This window comes from Botryllus schlosseri, chromosome 3, assembly GCF_051294905.1.
Source record: "Botryllus schlosseri isolate E-star chromosome 3, Bs_hap1, whole genome shotgun sequence".
NCBI classification, from domain to species: domain Eukaryota; kingdom Metazoa; phylum Chordata; class Ascidiacea; order Stolidobranchia; family Styelidae; genus Botryllus; species Botryllus schlosseri.
In genome coordinates, this window is record NC_137238.1 from 24,941,866 (window position 1) to 24,963,585 (window position 21,720).

General features: G+C 40.2%; 1 protein-coding gene across 1 annotated transcript; it reads left to right on the plus strand.

The window, feature by feature from the left end:
- The first annotated feature begins 5,271 nt into the window (after window positions 1-5,271).
- On the plus strand, window positions 5,272-20,305 carry LOC145436164 (uncharacterized). Its single transcript, XM_080313445.1, has 8 exons — window positions 5,272-5,453; window positions 6,215-6,273; window positions 6,344-6,398; window positions 8,149-8,346; window positions 14,081-14,139; window positions 14,209-14,263; window positions 18,172-18,363; window positions 19,991-20,305. Exons 1-8 carry the CDS (start codon window positions 5,363-5,365, stop codon window positions 20,107-20,109), a joined length of 828 nt encoding a protein of 275 aa, XP_080169571.1. The 5' UTR covers window positions 5,272-5,362; the 3' UTR covers window positions 20,110-20,305.
- Window positions 20,306-21,720: the final 1,415 nt, after the last annotated feature.

Below are 21,720 nucleotides of genomic sequence, written 5' to 3' on the forward strand. Positions count from 1 at the left end.
ACCAAACCAATATGTAGAAGCTGATACCATGGCTTCCGGAATGGATAAAGCTCTATCTATGGTACTTCGAATTGTGACTTGGGATCCTACCCAATACAGACGTGGTCAGGGTGAAATATCAGCGCTGCTACTGCATACGAAATGCCACTGCAATAGTCAGAATGGACTTAAGATCACGTATAATTCGCTGCAGTCAATGATGACCAAGTATAGGGCGTGTTGCTAAACAAAACATATGAGTTGCATGTGTGTTTCGACGTCGGGAGAATTCAGGAGCTGTCTCAGCGATCTCCTAGGTTCGTTGAAGCAATGGTTGAGAAGCACTGTCCTACCGTCCTGGTGTTTCCAAGGAACTGGCCCTGCCGTTCTGTGCGACGGCGAGGAACGCCAATAAACCTTTAAAACATACCTCTGATCCGACTGCCACAGCTACAAAACCAACGTGCTGCGGGTTCGCGGTGTAACGAGAATCATTCCAGAATTTCTACCTAATATTGGAGGTTGGCATAAGCTCCTTTATTTGCGTAAGATGTAACTCAATAAACTCTAGAGCGAAAGTGGGATGAGGTAAAAGTCATAAGATTATGAATCGCAATGTAGTAGGCATTATAAGTCTAGTGAAAATTTCCCCCAATATAGTCAAAATACCGTGATATGCTAAAGAGCATTAGAGCACTAGTGACCACAACTTACCAGGGGTATTCTCTTTAGCAGAGGTAAATACAATATAATAATTTATTGCGATTCCATTTGTGGTGATCTATGAATCAATATCACCTACGCACTGTACTTACTATTTACTGACTATCTCAGCATGTCTGATTTCTAATTAATTGCTTGAACCTTCCTATAGTCGTGTCGCCCCAGGTTTGCTCGAGGGGACTGCAAGTGACAGGGTAGCCCCAAGGTTTTCTGTCATCTTAACATATGGAAACATTTCTAAGCTGGCCCTAACCTCATATTATTCATCAGAGTGTAAGAGAATGGCCGTCGATACTTTGGTTCCGGTTTTAATACCAAAAAGTAAATATTTGATGTCTTCATCTAATAGAGGCGTTATCCAGGCTCAATTGTATGCTTAACCTGATGGTTGAGGTTATTGTCATATAATAATTAATATCATCTGTGAATGTCACGTGAGGCTGATTGCAATCTTCACTCCACACGGATGAAAACAGCTTTTCTAATATTTCGCATAGTGACTAGTCACCACCCGTCAGGCGTATTCAAGTTATCACAAAGTGATCAGCAATAGGTATAATGATCATTACATTCTGATGTTCACAAGATGGTGTCAAGTCTTTCGTTGGCCGTGAATTTGCGGTTTAGCCAATTCACCCTCGACCCATACTCGAGGCAAGAATAATGATTGACTTGATTTTACTCGACACACTGCCTCAAAATGATTCAAATTTTCTAAAACCTAACCCTAACCCGTAATTTAGCTCATATGCTCATTGCTCACGTGTCGCATGTCGAGGAGTCGCATGCCGACAGGGCCGTGTTTTTAAAATCCGCGCCTTTGATTTGATATGAAAGAGTGCCGAAAATCCATTTCCACAAATCAAGGTGGTGGCGAATGTAAGAATAACGCGCAAGGCTTCGGACGATACATTTGGGGTATGATCACATCAAATATGACACCAAAATTGACCAACAGTTTTTTTTTCATGAACAAAGAACGTCAACCCTGGTCATTTCTATCTAGCAGCTTGGCTTGAAGTTATTATGGGAAATGGCTATGTATATCACGGGAGAAAATGGATTTTTGCAAATATTTCGAAGTCACCGAAGTCACTGATTGATCTTACTCATCCTACTGTTTTCCACAATCCCGAACAAAATATCTCTAAACAGCAAAATGTTTACATCAGTAGGCTATTGTCAATTTCGCAATTAAAATGTGTCTGCACAGTAGGATATTTCATCTCAGACGGCCATTCTGTTGAAGTGAGCTCTGGAGTGTAACTGGTAATTAAGCGAAACTTCATCATGATTTTCCGAATAAAAAAAAATAAATAAAAATTACCATCCCAGTCCCGCGGTAAATAATATATTAGCTTTCGCCAATGACTGCTACGTGTTTCGCCCGAAAAGGGATTAAGCAGGACGATATATGCGTATATTCCAACGCAGGGCCGGACAACTTCTCCAGTCGGGATATGGGAAAATGAAGTGCTTGGCGGGCGGGATTCCTGAATGGAAACATTATTCACGTATATATCCCCATATATAATGAATTTATAGTGTTGTAAACCTTAAGGTTAAAGCATGAAGACCGAAAACAGTATTTGAAATGAATTTATTAACGTGACTTAGGCTATTTCAATAGCTGTTGGAGTCAATGAGACATATGTGGTTCATCAGAATTCTCAATTAGACCAAAAGTCCATGTTTTTCGCGGCAATTGAGCCTCAATGACTTATGGACCAGTTGCGCAGAGTTACCGGGTAAAAAATCTTTGTCACGCTCAATCAAAGTGAGGAGTGATCTTCTAATAAATGATGTATAGTACCATTGTTTATAGTTTTAACATTGCCTTTCATGGACCCCTCAAAACTTGTCTGTGCTGCCTGAGCGATCTGTGTACCACTGTTAAATGACACCTGGTAGAGAGACCCTGAACCAGAACCACATGCTTGTATTAAGAAGGTGTCGAATAAAATAAAATAGATGAACAACGATACATTCTTCTCTTTGTTATACGTGAGCAATAATTTTTATTAAAATATTTCGGAGTCAAGGTACGATTGCGTTTTCCTTCCGTGTCCGACATGATCAGTGGATAATTTCTAGACAAAGAAGGAGCGAGTCTCCCAACCTCTAATTTTTACTTGAAAAGAAATTGTGTAAACGGAGTTTGGATCAACTACTTAACACGATTGATGTTCTCATTATAGAAAAATCAAAACTGAAATTAAAGTAATAATGAACCAAAGTATTAGCTAATAATAATTTAAAGGTTCATGAGATTGAAGCCAAACAGCAAACGTCGTACGGAAAACTGATATTATGATGATGCTGAGTTCAGATACAGATACAAGTGATGTTGTGAAAGTTCGGTTCACGTTCGCGTTCGCTAGGCGAACCTCGATAAAACAGCAATTGGCGTTCGCGAACTAACCTTGGTTAGTTCTATACCCTGTGAAGCCGTAGAATGTAAAGTAACATCCCGTGATCTCCATATCTGTGATCAAAGATCCTTAAATTTTACCTTCATATCGCTCGCTGTGTCACGGATTCTTAATAATGTTGACAAGCAATATCCAGACTATAACATTTGATAATCCTTCTAGAGAGGAATCACCACAGCTACCATATCTTTGCTTTAGATCAGGGCCGGCCAACCCGTGGCTCGCGAGGTAATTTCTAAAATTAGTAATATTATCAAAAATGGATTGCACGGATTGTGAACTTGCAAGGCCAACCAATAATGTAATTAGTCTGGCCGCAACGCTTGAGATGTGATGAATAGAATATCAGTTCCGACGCATTGGTAGATCCATGCGCCAGTCACATTTTGGTAGATCTCCGTACACTACAATAAAGCAGAATAATTTGCGATAGATCTATCAAAAGTAAAAATTTCTAAACGCTTCGCGCAACATGTTATCATTCGATTTCTTGCTTTTAATATTGATACGCCTTTGTGAAAATGAAAGAACGCCTAATGTATCAGATCGAGTCTAACTACATTCGCGCTTGGTGCGGCTAGCGGCCCACGATATAGTTCGTCAATCAAATGTGGCCCTTTGGCTGAAAAGGTTGGCCACTCCTGCTTTAGATAATAGCTCCTAATGTGGGTATTGCTGTTTGTTGATTGTAGTATTCGTGGTGTTTGTCATTTTCGTTTTTTTTATTACGTTGCTGCCGACTTGTAGACATTTTTAAGACACCGCTTGCGCGGATGGGATGGCGAGGAGGAGCCTAGATAAACCTCCGAAAGTTAGGTAGGAATTCTGGAGTCGACCGCGGTCGGACTCGAACCCGCAACCCATTATTTTACTGGCATTCATAGCGCTACACATCATATTATTACGAATTTTTAAAGTACAAGCCAGTGCTGGACTACTTCCGAGTCACGAGTCATTTCGAGTCATTGCACATTTTGACTCGAGTCAAGTCAAGTCAAGTCACTCGATTTTTGGAGGTGACTCGAGTCGAGTCGAGTCAAGTCAAGTCAAGTCACGAGTATAGTCACATTTCATGTCAAGTTGCCTTTTCGGAATATGTATGAGGCATGATTACGTCATTGCAATTTGCTAGCTGTCTGAAATACAGATTGAGTGATCATTGATTCCGAACCGATGAGCGAATATAGAGTTAAATATACATGCAAAAAGGCACTGTATTGCTCACATATACGTAGAACTGTTGAACTACGTAATTGATTAGCCATATTTTCTAGTTACCATCCGAAATAGAGAATAGAGAAACGAATTGATAAGATGCAATACATTACTCATTTACAAATAGATATGAAACAATTCGAGCCTGCGTCAATAGTTGAGGACTATATAAACTACATTCGAATTCAATTTCCATAAAACAATAGGTTTATTATGGTTAGGGTAAGAACATACAACGGAAATAGGAATTTTGCTATTTTATTACTTTACTACTAGTGTAACGATAACGTAAGCTGTAAGCTTCGATCACTTGGGTTGCGGTCAATTTATTTGTGAGAGAACAATCGAGGCTCCATGAAACGCACGATTTGAATTGAATGATTGGTCGCTCTCACGGGTGACGCCAGCGTTTCGCGAACAATCCGAACATATGCAAGATACAGGAATTTTTATCGACACCGATTACTTGATGACTTGAAATTGACTCGTGAATTTTTCTCCGAGTCACGAGTCAATCAGCATTTCTGATACGCCGAATCAAGTCAGTTCATTTTAGCAAAGTGACTCGAGTCAAGTCAAGTCATGCGAAAAGGGTGACTCGAGTCTGACTCGAGTCATCCCAACACTGGTACAAACTGAATAAAACGATGTAAGAGTGACCTTGAGAGCTTTCTATTATGTGATGCGTAATGTTGCATATTTCTAATAGCAATTAAACCACAGATTAGCACTTTTCGCAGCCTCGTAGAAGTCCGATGGTTCTGCAAAGGCAGTCGAGTTTTGTAAACAAATAGCTAAAGTGACCATTTTGTAATGCCAGCATGCACTGTTAGCATTTTACCATGCCAGTTGACGTAATAAATTTAATCACCGCGTGAATATGCCGTCAAGTAAGATAACTATAATAGTATAGCTTACATCCGGTCGTCGCATAATTGCACATCATAGCACGTATATACAGCTACTTACTAGAGTTGCGTTACCACCCCAACGAATGATTCACTGTCCCGTAGATGTATGTGTATTATAACTCGAATTTGAAAACAGCGGAGGAAATGAACTTGTGTTATATACTTTTACTGGGGATCATAGATTACTCGACAGGTGACTTGTGTTCTGTTACGCTTCGCCGACCAAAATCGTGCTTTGGTAGATTGCGATTAGAAAGTGTGTAATGCGGCCTTTAGGTCACATGCGAACTGTAGCTTGTGTCGGAATAGCGAGTGTGATAACATCAAGTCATTGAAAGTAGTGAGTTACGAAATAGGGAGGGTCAAAATAGATAAGGTTTAGGTACGCTTTGGGGTTTGATTGGGATATAATAGGACAGTATAGTTCTTCATCTTTTTTTAGACATGCCCCCTTTGTGATAGTAAAATATTTCGCGACCCCTCCCTTCACGCCGCCCTTATGGTGATATCACAAAATATTGAAGAGAGCAAGCAGAATGCTACCAACCCCAGCGGATATTTTAATGGCATTCAAGGTTATGGCTGTTGATAAGAGATTTTTCAAATATGAAATGCGGACAATAGACAGAGCAACAACCATGAGCGGTCGGCTGCGCGCCCCTTCCAGATTCTTTCACGCATCTCAGTTTGAGAACCCCTGTAATAGGGATATGTTACTTATTAAATTTTGGCGTGGGTTGGGTTACGGTCATAATAAGAAAGACTCCCGCCCTACAACTGTATTGACTCTCGCTATTTTGATTGACTCGTTGTTATGACACTTGCTATTTTAATGACCTCCGCATCGAACGTGTTCCGATCTGTGAATAATTTCGCGCCAAATACATGTGTATAGGTGCATGCACTAATTATATCGCGACAGAAGTGAATTGAACTACGCAAATGCACTTTTAGCGCAATTCTGTATCAGACGCTATGTTGGAGGAAGGTGGATCACGAAAGGAGACTGCGGGGTTAGTAACGAATAACTCCCATATCAATATCAATCTACGATTGACTATATACTGCATATTGAATCAACAGAACAGTAAAAGTGCGGCGGATATAGCTAGCAGCGTCAAATCACAGGTGAATCCAGGTAACAGCGATATATTATTCATATGGTCTTGAGTCAAGCGACTTGTTTTCTGTTGTCTATTCCTATGATCAAAAATCTGCAGTAAATTATTCCTAAATAACCGAAATCTTAACCCTAAACCTTGCCATATCGGTAATCAAAGTTGTTATTGATAGTACTCAACTACAAATAGAAGTGATGCTATGAATGTCTACCGTAGTATATAGGTCGTCATGTTTGTAAAACATGTCGAAACTGTGTATAGTCTGTGCAATAGTCGATTCGGATACGTGGTTTATGATTTTTGTTACATAGGTGACAGCTTTCGACATTGAAAAGTTTATCTTCCTGTTGTCCGGAGAATCGTTAGCTACACTTACTAGAAACAGGTCCTGTTTTTGCAATTACAATCTGTAACCGCGAATCAACTGTTAAACGCTCTATTTTTATGAGGATTTCAGTCATAAAATTGATGCAGACCAATCGCATGAACTTCTTGCCAATAACAAAAATGTACAAAGTTATTAAGTTTGAATTGAAACTACTAAAGTTGATGCGAAAGCTGCATAAATCATTACTACTGCATTTCCAGAAATATCGTAAAAGCAAAAGTAGACTGCGTTATTCACAGCATATGTGACTTATTCTGCTAATTTCAACTAAGACGGAGTAGCTGAGTGCCTGATTGCTGTACCATTATCATACCTACCACGTAAACGCAGTTGCTGCAAGACAAATATACTTTTAAATACCAGCAAATGCTGAGGATGGGATAACACGGCTCGGGCACTCATCATTGGGATCAGGTTAACATTTTCTACCGTCTAGTTTCGCGTTACATTTAGTTAGGTTTATTTTAAATGCTGCTATCATGACACTCTCTACTTTCACACTGGGTATTTTCAACCAGTCGCTAGGTATTGGGAATAGGCCTACTTAGCGAACATGGCAAACGCTGTTTCAACAATTACGATCTTGAACGCCTCGCGATTATCATGACATCGCTTTTATGAGACTCACTGTTTTGAGACTATAGTATCACGGATGCGTCGTTATTTTGAAAACCGAGCTATTATGACAGTCACCCTTTTGCGGCATTTCAGATGAGATATCTTCGAAGAATAATCTGTGGCCCTGCGCCTCCTGTGTCGTGTTCCATAAACATTACTTTGGAGTTGTGAACTATACATTTGGTTTCAAAGCTATAACGCTGTTGTGTTGGATATCTAACCCGTATTAAAATGTCACACTGGCTGATATCAAGATTTCAAAATCAAGTTCGTAATAAAAATAACATTTATTAACTATAAGACTAATGTTAGCACCTCTTTAGTGTCATCAAGATTTACCGACACGATAAAAGAAATATAACAACGTCAAAAATCAAATAACGAATTATGACCCTAATATATTGGTGATTTCGATCACAAATGAGGAGAAGACGGATACCGATACAACATAAAGGACTGCTGCGATAACTAGGGAAGCATGAATCATAATGTTCAACTCCTTCCTGAGTATACCCGGATCATTGTGCCCAGTCATAATCATCATCTCCCCAGAAACTAGCAATAAAAACTCCAGTGTTACATCTCCAAAAATGCGTTCCTACCTATATCACCGAAGACCGAAGTATATCGAATCAGGTCTATCAAGTCCTATAAGTGACAAATGCACCGGGAACTACAAATGAAATATATATCACAGAGTTAAATACACCATTGCGTCATTCTCAGCATGCAATGAATCCCGAAATCGACGTTACTTTCAGACGTAGAGAAGACATACATCGGAGGATCTGCAACGTATGAGAGTTCGAGAATTGCTTGCAAGGAAAGGGGAAAAAGACTTTGCCGCTCCCGCGAAGTTTGTGCTAACGGCATACCATTGTTCGGAATAATTGATGGGGACTTCTGGGTTGCAGTTGATGGCAAATACAACGAATGGACACAAATAGGAAACTCTCCACGTAATACATATTCTTATTTTCAAAAGAGTAGTGATTTGAAACGCCATGTTCGATTACATCACCAATATGTCATATAAGAGGATCTTACAGCATTAAGCAACGACCGATCATGTGTATACGCTGGGGGTGTGAAACCAAATGAGCGTCGTGGGTCGGATTCTGACCGGACCCGAACAGTTAACTGATGCATATGTGGTTCCTCGAAATTCATATAGGCTACCTATGTCTTTTCTTGGTTTCTATGCTGACACGATCTGTATTCGTAAATGATGCCATCAGCAGAATACAATCACTTGCCGATTGGATACAGCTATAACCATCTAAAATAGCGGCATATATGCCCCGTTATTTTAATCGTTATTTTAGTCGGCGCTGCGTGCGTGCGTTTATAAGAATACAAGAGATATATCTGTCAACTCTTCGAGATCGGTCCGTTTAAAAAATCAACATTCGGGTTTCGGCGACTACAATTTTGGCTCGATGCATACAAAGGCTAATGGACCACCGCAAATCCATTTTAAGGGCATGGGGCTTTTGAGTAAGACGTTATATATCGATGAAAAGTGCACGCTAACTTCTCTACCTTAACGGAATTTGGTGTCGATGTCGATGATGACGGAAGTGAAACCAAATAGCCGTCGGCCTGGTATATTGGGGTATATTAGCTTCTCGGCATTTGCTGTGATGAGGGATTATTGTCGTGGAAGAAGTTCTTCTTGAAAATCTCAACATTTCATGGAAATTCGCTGGATAATCTAGATATTTTTAGATTTACGCAGCGTTTCTTCGTGCTGCGACCCGTAGCCTATATTTGTGACATCCTTAGTATAATCTTTGGACCTCAATTATTATTAGTAGGCTAGCATATGGAAGCTACAACGCTGTAACGTTGTTTCATGGCGCAGATCCTCCTTGCATCAATCACGGCGAGAAATTTGACCCGTCAGCGTGGGGTATAAGAACGAACGGAGAAGACTACACCGAGCTAGGATATGTGTTCTGTTGCCCACTGTATACCTAAGGTTACCAATTGCACGTGAATCTGTACGGCTGTTACACATGTTTGGGATATCATAAAATTGTACTGCCAGTCCTATATTCGTGTGCATTAACAACGGAAGCAATCAGCGAAATCCTTGTGGGTTCTACTTGGAGGAAAATTGTTTGGATAAATCAACAGGTTCGTTCGCCCTCTAGTACAAATATATACGAACAAAGTTTGCGGCGCCACATAGGCCTAATACGCAGTCTCAGTGTCGGTTTAAAACTTTTAATCGTCATATTTCGCAAGCCTTCGAGACAGTGATTTTCCCAACTTTTTCAGCTGATCACACACTAGAAAAATTATAACATACCAGCGACACACTTACGAGAAGAGAAGATGGTATTTTACAAATTCATTTTCATGCGTGCATGTGCTTGTTTATACGAAAATAAAACAGAACCGCATTTCTTCGTCAGCTCCAATCAGTCTCTCTCGTTTTCAGCTCCTAATTTGAGTCAAAATAGAAAAGCTATATGTTTAGATAACCAAGACCATAAAATGACAATAACATCTTGCTTGCGCTAGGTTTTGTACATATAGTGGAATATGATTGGGAACCAGCTGACATCGTCGTAAAACACTTGTCGTTTAGTAAATCAAAGAGCTCGTCTTATTAGACAGCGGAAAGATTGATTGTCTCATTGCTTTCAACTGGATTACCTACCCGCCCTATACTGTAGGCTTACCATACGTCCTCTTTTAAGAGGATTTGTCCTCTTTTTTGACTTTTTTGAAAGTGTCCTCGGAGGACGCCCTTTTGTCCTCTTTTTTGAGATTTTGTCCTATTTTTTGAAAATTTAGGTCAGATTTATAGCAAATTGCGAGTGATATGGAGCAAATTAGCGCAGAAGTGAAGCTCCGGCGGGTATTTCGGAGTGAAAAACGGTGATTTTAGCTCTGAGCGAAAAGATGACCTTTTTTTTTTAGTCATACACCTGGCAATGTGGAGAGAGAAACGGTATTTTGAGATCTGAGCGGAAAAGATGACTTTTTTTTTTAGTCAACCGATCACAAAGTGAGAAAAATTCACCGATTTTCTGGAATTCTACTCCGGTTTTGCAAGTTGGAATTTTCTGAAAAAGTGTCCTCTTTTTACATTTCCAAAATATGGTAAGCCTACTATACTGTGACCATCAAATTGTAAGAAGTAGTAATGTTGACTATAGGTAGTTCAACAGGGTTGTAACCAAGTCACAAGGCTCCGAGTCTCAAGTCAATCTCACTTTTATATTTTTGACTCGAGTCAAGTCGAGTCATTTTCAATTCCCACCGAGTCAAGTCCGAGTCCAAGTCAGCGAACAGAGGATCGAGTCCGAGTCATGGTATTATGACTCGAGTTCGAGTCCAAATCATTGTGTTGACTGCTCAGTTTCCAGTTAAAGTCTTCCTAAACCTACTTTTTCAACTCTGTTTGGTGATATTGAATGGTTCGCATTTATAATATATCAATTTTCCTCACTTTTAGCAGTTTCTGGTCGCATTTTCAAGCACCTGTTCCAACAAACGAAATCCCAATAGTGTGTTGGCTTCGAAATTGCAATGAAATGTCGGTCTTCGCCGTCTGAATCTCGAGTCAATGACTTGCTTCGAGTCATGCGCAATGACTCGAGTCCAAGTCGAGTCAATACACAGATTGACTCGAGTCGAGTCGAGTCATTTCCGTATTTTGAGAAAATGATTCGAGTCGTGTCATGACTCGAGTCATTACAACCCTGTAGTTCAAGTCCAGGCAGTGTGTTGGTGTATCGAGGAAGATGATTGACTATACCATGGTCCTTTGCACCAGACTTGCAGTTCGAGATTTTCCATCCTCTGGCATTAGATTGGTCGGGTATCTAAAACGAATTATGTATGGAGTCAATATTAACACCCGTATATAAGTCAAGTCAATATAATTCCGCCTGTATGGCTACATCCTCAGAATGCCATCTTTTGGAGGCCTGGACTGAACACACCGACGGGAAATGCTCGACTGGGTATTTTACCATGCACTAGTGGCACAGCCGCTGTTCAGGACAACTTATCCGGTGAAGATGGGAATTCAATGAGCAATATCTCGACTTAAGCATCCGTATAATCGAATAGTCGTTTCCGAAAGGTTCCGCGGTAGATAAAGTTCCAGACAATCCCGGAACAGGGTCTCCAGACAACACGATGCACTCAGATTTTCCTGAAAGAAATACCAACAGCTTTGGAAGAAGATACATTTCACATGACTAAGTCCTATAATTTAAAATGAAAACTTTAACATGAGCACATCAGCAGAACACAGTGGCTTTCTTTCCAGGCGATCACGTCACTGAAGTCCTACCAAATCGCCCATTCCATGATCTGTTATATTAAAAAGAAGTTCAGGGCTGTTGTGTAGTCAGTACAGCTGGTGCGTTACGATGGAAAATGCAGTATACATAGAGTATCTTGCAATCACTCTTGGCGCGACAGCAGGTTAAATTCTGGGAACTACCTTCCTGCGCTACAGACGGTGGCTTGGGATGTACGGATTGCTTTTATTCTGAACAAGTTGTTGTTAGCGTTATTTTGCGCACCATTTGTCGCCCTATCGAAGGACTTCGTACTCCACGCGCCTATGTGCTATTCGGCATACGGAATAAAGCATTTTGCAAATATTACTTGTGATATATTCGAGCGGGATTAGCAAAAGCATAAGCGAAATGTATGAATTTTCTTTTAATCACAGATAATGAGCGAATTAGCATTTCTTTCTTAAATTTCCTGCTAGTTCTTTAAATTTTAGTTCCAAAATGATGGGTGCATCTCGAGGGCAATGGTGACATGCGAAATCTATTCTTTTTAAAGTTCATAGTTGACAACGGTGACTCGCAGCTGTAAGTAGAAGCAAACATAGGAGCATTTGAGCTGCTAAATTGCGAAGAAAGGGAACATTTTTGCAAATAATGGATTTGGTTTTGCTAATAAAAGAACTGAATAGGGAATCTGCTAAATTTCAGATTCAACACCGAAAAGGATCCGCATTGGGACCGCGGTCCGACAGTTGGGTAGCCCGACGGCATATTGTCGATGGTATAATCAGGTTATTGTTTCATGTAATATTTTTAAAGTGGTAATAGCGCTACGACCATGAAACGGTTGCCTGCGTTAGTGGAATGGAAGTAACATCCGGTAACATTCATGTCCGTGATCTACATTCCTTTAGTTCTATCTTGCTATCACTCGTTGTGTCACGGATTCTTGCTAATCTCGACAATCAATACCCAGAATACAATAATTAATAATCCTACTCAAGAGCAATCCGGCCCGCGACGGGATTCTGACCGGACCGCGGACAGATTCTACCCTGAAAGAGAAATTAAAACCAGAAGCATGGACAACTTTTTGCATCGCTGAATTAATCCAAATTTGCCAACCTGAGAGAGATGTCCTTGAACGCAGTTGTTCTGTACGGGTCTTCATAAATTCATGGGCAAATATTTTCGATCGTGAACATTAAAAATACAAAGCTGCGCCCCAATTAACAGATGTTTCTACATCTGACATGAAGCCAGAGTTGAAAGAACTTGTTGACAACTTTGATCGAGCACAGATGTCTCATTGACTTCAACAGCTATTGAAGTATTACATTAATAAATTTATTAAATACTGTTTTTGGTCTATTTGCTTTAAACCTAAAGTTTACATTAAATACGAATTATTCCTTGTATAGGCGGATAAATACGCGAATAATGTATCGATTCAGGAATCCGTTCAGGTCAGTAATTCATTTTCCCATATTCGACCCGACTGAAGATGTTGCCCGCCACTGTATTATGTGCACATCTTTAATCGTATTTTAACCACAGATTGGCACTTTTCGCAGCCTTCCAGAAGTCCGACAGTTCTTCAAAACCAATCGAGTTTTGTAAACAAACAGCTAAAGTGACCATTTTATAATTTCGGCACTCCAAGCATTTTACCAATCCAGTTGACGTAGTAAATTTAATCACCACGTCAATGTGCAGTGCTGTGAGATTAGTAATAATATATATAGCTAACATCCGGTCGTCGCATACTGGCACATTACAGCACTGTATAGACCTTCACCTGCTGGAGTTGCTTAATCACTCAAACGAATTTCCCGCGGATGTAGGTGTATTATAACTCGAATTTGAAAACTACGTATGAAATGAACTTGTGCTTTATAGTTTTACTGGGGATCATAAAGTACTCGACAGGTGACTTATGTTCTTGTACGCTTCGCTGACAAATATTGTGCTTTCGTAGACAGCGATTAGAAAGTGTTTAATGTGTGCTTTAGGTCATAGGGAAATTGCAGCTAACGTGAAAATAGCGAGTTTCACAACATCCAGTCCTTGAAAGTGGAGAGTTACGAAACATTGAGTTTCAAAATAGTTTAGGGTTAGCTTTGGGGTCAGATTGATGGTTCGGTTTGGATACCTGCGTAAGTTAGGATTGCAATATGTGTTTCGTTCCATATGAAATTTTGGCCTGGGTAGGGTTAGAGTTAAATTAAGCAAGTATTCTGGATCTACAGCATTATTGACTCTCGTGATTTGGAAAGACTCGTTGATATGACACCTGCTGTTTTCAATGACTCTCCGCATTGGACGTGTTCCGATATGTGGATCACTCCGCGTCAAATACTCGTGTATAGATGGTCGCAGTGATTATATCTCCACTTAAGTGAAGTGAAATACGGGAATGTACTTTTAGCGCAATTCTGTATCAGACGCTATGTTGGAGGAAGATGGATCGCGAAAGGAGACTGCGCGGTTAGTAACGAATAACTTCCATTTCGAAATAATCACTCTCCGATTGACTCATGGATTTTGGGTCAACAGAATAGTAAAACAGTGGCGGATATAGCGCGCGACGTCAAGTCTCGGGTGAATCCAGGTAATAGCGATATTGTTGTGTTGTTTGTGGTGTTGATGGTGTTAGTTGACTACAATGGCCATTTACACCTGACCGATATTCCTTATTTCGATTCTGTAGCTGCCCACTTGCAGCACGGCCCACTTCTAATAATAGTATATGTTATTATGATGGTCTTAGGTCAAACGGCTTGTTTTCTGTTGTCAATCTCTATTATCCAACATCCCGCAGTGTACTTTCGGTAAATTATTTTTAAATGGTCACAATCTTAACCCTGAACCTTGCCATGTTAGTTTTCAAAGTAATCACCGGTAGTACACAACTAAAAATAGAAGTAACTCTCTGAATGTCCACTGTGGTATAATTGGGCATTTTTATAACATGTCAAAACTGTAGTCTGTGCAATATAGTCGATTTGGACACGGGATTATTGATTTTTGTTAGGTAGGTGACAGCTCACTAACTTGGAAATTTGATGTTGGTGATTCTAGAGAATCGCTAGCTACTTCTGCTACAAACAGGTCCAGTTTTCGAAATTACAACCTGTTACTGCAAATCAGGGGCTTGAACCCACTATTTTTATCAGAATTTCAGTCTTAAAATCGATCACATCATTTTTCCCCAAAAACTAAAGTGTAACAAGTTATATAGTTTGAATTCAAACAATTAAAGTAGACGTGAAAGCAGTGTAAAGCATAATCAACGGATATTTCAACAAATTACGCGAAGGTAAAATTCTACACTCACAGCACATGTCACAATTGTCACATATCCGACGATTTATCCTAATACTGAATAGCTAATTGCCTGAACCATTATCACAACTTCCACGTAAATATAGTTGCTGCAAGACAAATATGGTTTGAAATAACAGCGAAGGCATCGGATAGGATAACATGGCCAGGGCATTGATCATTGGGATCAGATTGGCGTTTTCTACGGACTGTTTTGCATTGCAGTTAGTGTGAATTATTTTTAACGCCGCCATCATGACATTCGCTACTTTGACAGAGGAGATATTATAGGGTTGCCATACGTCCGGAATTTCCCGGACATGTCCAAAATTTAACTGTTCAAACTGGCGTTCGAGAGGAAATTTTGTAATATGCCTAAATATCCGGAATTTTGAAGGCTTGAAATAGGATAATTTTGTTTTTGTAAATCAACATAAACGAGATTATTTTTTGGGCAGATTTGCGCCACTTGGATTTGCGCCCTCGCACAAGATGCAATCAAAAATTAATAAAAATAACCCCCATTTACCAAAATAGGTCTAATTGTAATCGCAATTCTAGGAGAACGGTATATTCCTAGATTAGGAAGGCCATTTAGATACTTTAGTCAAAGATAGTGGCTCAAAACATTGGGGTCGGTTGCCTTTATTCTGGGGTTAGCGAAGATGTTGAACGTAATCAGCTTTCAAAATAGGTCGTGAGTAAGTTTGGCAAAGGTGCTGACCGTTTTTCAGTAATCAGCTTATCAAATTTTGAGCTGGGACACGGAACATTTTCAAATTAGAAATGGATTCGCGATATTGAAGGTTGAAAACTACCGGATGTGCAACCTACAGCTGCGTACCGGCATTTAGGCTCATAGATAGTCTTATCAGTGTGACACGACATGACTTTACGATGTATAATTCCGTTCCCTGCATTTTCGAAGTCGTGATCCTCCACCAGCTCTACCGCTAACTATGGTCATGTGCGCGGAGAAAGGTTAACAATTTTATAGTAAGATGTGGAAGAATCCATATTATAGACCAGTGGTTCTCAAACTGGGGGGCGCAGGAGGCTCTCAGGGGAGGCACGAAAAATTGACCAAGTCTGTATGAATTCCGACTAAGCATGTGTTTCACAACCATTCTGAGAAGACGATTGTCGAAGATGAAACTTATTTCGTATTCAAGAAAGCTCGCCAAATTTAAACTCCAGCAGTCGCGCTCAACGGAGTAAAGGCTGATTTCAACTTCATTTGAGCAAATTTTGATATTCTTTGAAAATTTGGAGCAATTACCACGTGTAAGTCATTCATTAGGCCTACTTCGTAGCTCTGGCAGTAGCCTAAATGTCGGTGCTCTGGGTAGCTGTTGTTAATAGCTGTCGAACTGCACTGCCTAAGACAAAATTAGATGCAATATAGGTTGCCCGGTTTCGCCCTCAATTAAGCTACCCTAAATCAACACAATTTAATTCAATTAGAAAAACTGATCAAATTTAGCATGGTAGTACAGAACGACGCCGTGCTCTCCGTAGTCGTCACCAGCATTAGGATTAGTCTCAGTGCAACATACCTTGAAATAGATTGATGTCCTGTTCAATGTTTTCTGCTATTTTAAAACAAGTTTAGGGAAATTTGTTAGAAATGTTAAAGACTCAACAACTGGAATGTGGATTCAAACTTGACGTAAGACATACCATATGCATACTATTAGATCAGGGATGGGCAACCTGCTGCCGTAGAAGGGAATTTGTGAGGCCGTCGACACCCAATTATTATAGTATGTGTTGGCATCCGTCGACATGCAAATTGAAATTACAAATTAACTCCCAAATTTTTGAGAGATTTTAATTAATCTTGAAATTTTCTTCACGATCCGCGCAATTCAACATAACAAAAATTTTCGATTTTAATATAGTAGCGCCTTTCTCATTCTGAGCCGGCATCGGAATCGTGTGATCCTCACGAAACAAATTTGTTTATGGCACATTTGGGCGATTTTAATATATTTCCACTATACCGATATAATCGACAATCCTGATCGGGGATCAACAAATAACAGCATGCAACAAAGTGACTAATAACAATTGGCCCACTCGAAGATGCATTGTCTTTTATAACTTGACCTAAATTTTCGAAAGCACTCCCTCCATGAACCCTACCGGTGAATCTGATCACATGGGCTGAGAAAGGATAAATATTCGATAGTAATATGTGATACTGCTACAATTAATTACGGAATTCATTCGTGAAACCGAAAAATACGACGATATGCAATCCCAGCATCTATTGATAACATTGCTACTCGCGATTTCGGTGCGTACAATAGGCCTTTGTGAAAAGTGTGATAGTCCGGAGTTTACCTGGAATGGATATGAACAGATTAAAATAGGTATTTGGCGTCCAGTTAGGTCATTATGGATATGCCTGGAATGCGGCCTTAGGCTACATAACTAATCGAAATGGGACGTGATTAGCAAAATGGTTACCTACCTCTGTATTAGATGATGTGCTTTTTTGGGGGGGAGGGGGGGAGGGGGCGCGCGATTTTTTTAAACCATCTCCAAGGGGGCTCATGTCCAAAAAGGTTGAGAACTGCTGTTATAGACAGATTTCATTCATAAAATTTAACGAGCAGATGCATATAGGAACCAGATGTATATAGTAAGCCCCCCACAAGTTGCATCGATTACCATATGGTGGGCTCAAGATCAGTGTTTATTTGGATGGGAGTGGGCTGAAAAACCACATAAATGAACCGAAGTTGCATTATAGCGGTTCCTGATGCGGATCGTGCCCACCTCTGGTCGATAGGCGAAGCTTTGCTAGTGTGACGTCATATTGACAGACAATGTGTCATACCTCATTTTAAAATCCACAAGTGGGCGCTAAAGGGTTTCCGGAATTCGCCTCACCAAAATATGGTAACCCTAATATTTTGGAACTGGTCGCAAGCTATCACGAATACTTGACTAATATGACACACGCTGTTTGAACAATCAAGATCTTTAATGCCTCGCGACCATGATTAAATCGCTATTTTGAAACTCACTGTTTTGAAATTAGTATCACGGACGCCTCGTTATTTTGAAAGCCGAGCTCGTATGATACTCGCGGCTTTCAACTTGTTATTTTGACTTTCAGTTTCAGTTGAACATTGCTTGCGTCACTTTAAGACATGCGATAAATTCCTACTCTGACTTTGTTTGTAGTTTTGGAGAATATAGGAGAAACTGCTACGTATGAGAGTTCGACAACGGCTTGTACGAATCAGGGAAGAAGACTCTGCCAATCTTCCGAAGTTTGCACTGGTGGAAAACCCGTTCATGGAGTAGTGAATGGTGACCACTGGGTAGCGGTCACCGACCGATACAACGAATGGACGCAAATTGGAAACTCCCCTCGTAATATTTCTCTTTTTAAATTCGAATTGAGATTACTTACAACACCAGCCAAGCACTGACTCGGTGCCAGAGATGAGCATGGATTAGGATTAGGATTTGAAAAACCGGATTTGTGTAATTCTGTCGGATTAGGATTGGATGTGGATTAGATATTTTTTTCTGAACGGATTTGGATTTGGATTGGATTGACCGATTTTCCGGGAGATTGATATGTCGTGTGGCGAATGACGACAAACTTTATTCAGATCAGCAGTTATTAATGTACTTATGGTACACTCGATGACAATGAACATGAGAGGTGCAGCCCCAAGCTAAGTTGTCCTAAATCCAGAGAATTGTTGGTTGTGAAAGATAAATTTACAATTCCTCCCTTGCATAAATTAGCATTTTTTCTGAATTTCAGGTTGAAAACGGATTAGGGTTGGACACGGATTTGAATATACAAAAGTTATGGATTAGGAATTGGATTAGGAGTTGAATCTTCGGATATGGATTGGATCGGGCATAGAAATTCCAAATCCGCTCATCTCCGCTCTGTGCACAACAGTGATGTCAGACTTAATATTGGTTTACCGGGCCGGATTAACACATTTTGATAGCATCCGGCCATACCTGTGGAATCAACGTCAAATTTCCCTCGAGTTTCGCATGATTTGGTGTCGCCAGATTTATTGATTTCAATATGGGCAGTTGGGCACCCCATTCTACTCGAAAATACCCACTGTATTCGCAATTGTGTGGGAAAGCTTTATTCGTAGTACATCACTTGAGGGCATTGGAGCTCTTGAGATAGACTTTCTATCGTGAAATTCGCGCGATTCCTAGCTAAAAATAAAGTCTGATGAAAGCCATTTGCAGGTAGTTAGACGATGCTATTTGGGCGATGCGTGATTAGTAGGGCATGTTTTTGCAACTTTTATTTACAGCTTGCTGCAGCTTCTTAAATAGTCGGGAGTTATGTAGAATGCTGTTTTTTAAGCTGGATGAAGGAATCTTATAGTGCAACTTTTTGAAACTTTCGTCCATTTTTTTCATGAAACTTTTTGCAACTTTTTCGATTTTAAAGAAAGTTTTTTCGATTTTTCATGTAATCAGCTTTTTACTGGAAATATTTGGCCGTATCTGCAAATAGCTCGCTTGATTATGTCACAGTTGTTTGAGAATTTTAGTGAAATACACGGCTGAATTCGACTGCAATGCCGTAAATCAGCACTGAAGTAATGTTCTAACGGGTATTTCGGGAGCTGAGCCGGAAAGTTGACCCTTTTTTAGTCAGCTAATGGCGAATGTGGATGGAAAACTGTATTTCGGGATTGGAACTGGGAAGTTGACCTTTTTTTAGTCAAACGACCAAAATGTGGTTGCAACTTTTGTGAAAAAATAAATGCAACTTTCTATTGCAAGCTTTGTGAAAAATACTTGCAACTTTCCTCAGATTTAACTGCAACAAAAACTTGCCCTAGTGATTAGTCATGTCGAACTACTTCTTACAATTAATCTCAAATTTCCCAATGAAAATGTGTCGCATAAACAGGCATATTACAATTTACTCGGGGCTGCCCTATTTTTTACATTCCTTGCATTTACATCAAATACTAGCAGCCTGTAACTGGACTTCATCTCGCAGATCCTCCTTGCAACAATCACGGTGATATACTCTCCAGACTTCCGGGATGGGGAACACGGACGGACGGAGCAGTCTATTCTTTCGTTGGCTATGTTTACTGTTGCCGGATTTCAGCCTAGAACTACTTATTGAACATACCTCGTATTATCTATAAGAAAAGTGTATCGATATCTCACAGTACTGAACTCGCTATTGCTCTTTGGGCAGAGGTATCTGTTATAACTGTTATTACGTTACGGGAGTTTCCTTTGGTAATGTCCTTCTCGCACCTTGATTAGATTACCATTTTCCCGATCTCAGTGCACGTCAAAAGTTTCGCAAACTGTTTACAGTTGGCGCGTCAACTGAAAAACTTCTTCGTACCCTGCGCGATTTAGCTGCAATACTTAGTTGTTGGTCTTTGTGTATGGTCTGGATTTCAGATGTTAGAATCCTCTCATCAACAGTCACAACCTTCCATGCCATCAAGCTATCCTCCGGGATTGCAAGCATTCTAGTTGTATTTTGTGTTCCCATTAGGAAACATCCTCTCGAGACGGCTGAATGTGCAGTGAGGTATATTCGTGATTGTTATCGCCTTTGAACAACATCAGACTTTCTTGAGGATGCGAGGATTATTAATTTGTGGTAAATTTACTATAAACCATGTCAAATTTGCAGCGATGTATATAAGTAGCACGAACCACTTACAGGTTCGTTTTCATGTGAAGTCGATTTTTCCTAAAAGGTTCGCCGTGAGCCGAACTTGAAACACGATCACACGCCGTCCTTCGACGTCATAATTCTCATTCTAACGAAAATTCATTTTTTAGCTTCCTGTATGCGTCCATGTCTGTATACGATATTGCTGCAGTCGTCGTGATTAATCGAGGTACGCTTGGTGTCGTTTGGACGACGTCGCTCGATACGATGTCACCGAAGCATAATGTCCTATCATGATATATAATATATTATTGGTTTACTTTTTATTATTACCCGCGGCAATCCTAATTGGCACCAGATATTGTTTCTTTGCTCAGCGGATCTTTTAATCGATGATCACTTTGGCACCTCGGGACTCAAATGAAAATTGTGGTTTATGCGGTATGACCTACTCTGTCTCTGCGCGGGCTACCTCCTTCCCGAACAAAAAACAGTTGTGATGAGGGGGCATTATATACTAGTCAAGGTCGGAGTCCTGTATGTGACTATCGAAAATAATAAATGAGCCCGTTCGATTTACCCTTTAGTTCTCTGTCTACGAACCTTTTCGCAGTGGCGAGATAGCGCAGTGGTATAATCCGCGGCTGCAACACCAATGGATGCGGGTTCGAGTCCGACCGAGGTCGACTTCCGAATTCCGATATCTAAGTGTTGGAGGTTTACCTAGGCTCCTCCTCGCCACCTCATCCGCGTCAGCGGTGTCTTACAAAAGCCTAGAGGTGGGCCGTGCTATAAGTCGGCAGCTACGGAAAATAGGAAGAATATCGGCCTGGTGTAAATGACCACAGTAGTCGACAAACACCATGAATACCCCAAAACAAACAAAAACCTTTTCGCAGTCGCCCCCATGCAAATATTATTGGAAAAATTAAATTAAATAAATTAAATTGTGATGAGATTCAATTATAGTATCTCATCAAAATGTTCACTGTGTAGCGTAGAACAGAAGTTTCAAAACTTTTTATGGTAGCGAGCCAAATTCGAATTCGAAAGTGTTACACCATCCACCTCTAAATTTTGGAAGCGCA

Coding starts and splice junctions, on each gene's coding strand:
- LOC145436164 (XM_080313445.1), top strand. CDS start 5,363: ATGTATGTGTATTATAACTCGAATTTGAAAACAGCGGAGGAAATGAAC. Junction 5,454..6,214: donor GATCATAGATTACTCGACAG/GTGACTTGTGTT, acceptor ATGCACTTTTAG/CGCAATTCTGTATCAGACGC. Junction 14,264..18,171: donor CAAGTCTCGGGTGAATCCAG/GTAATAGCGATA, acceptor CTTTGTTTGTAG/TTTTGGAGAATATAGGAGAA.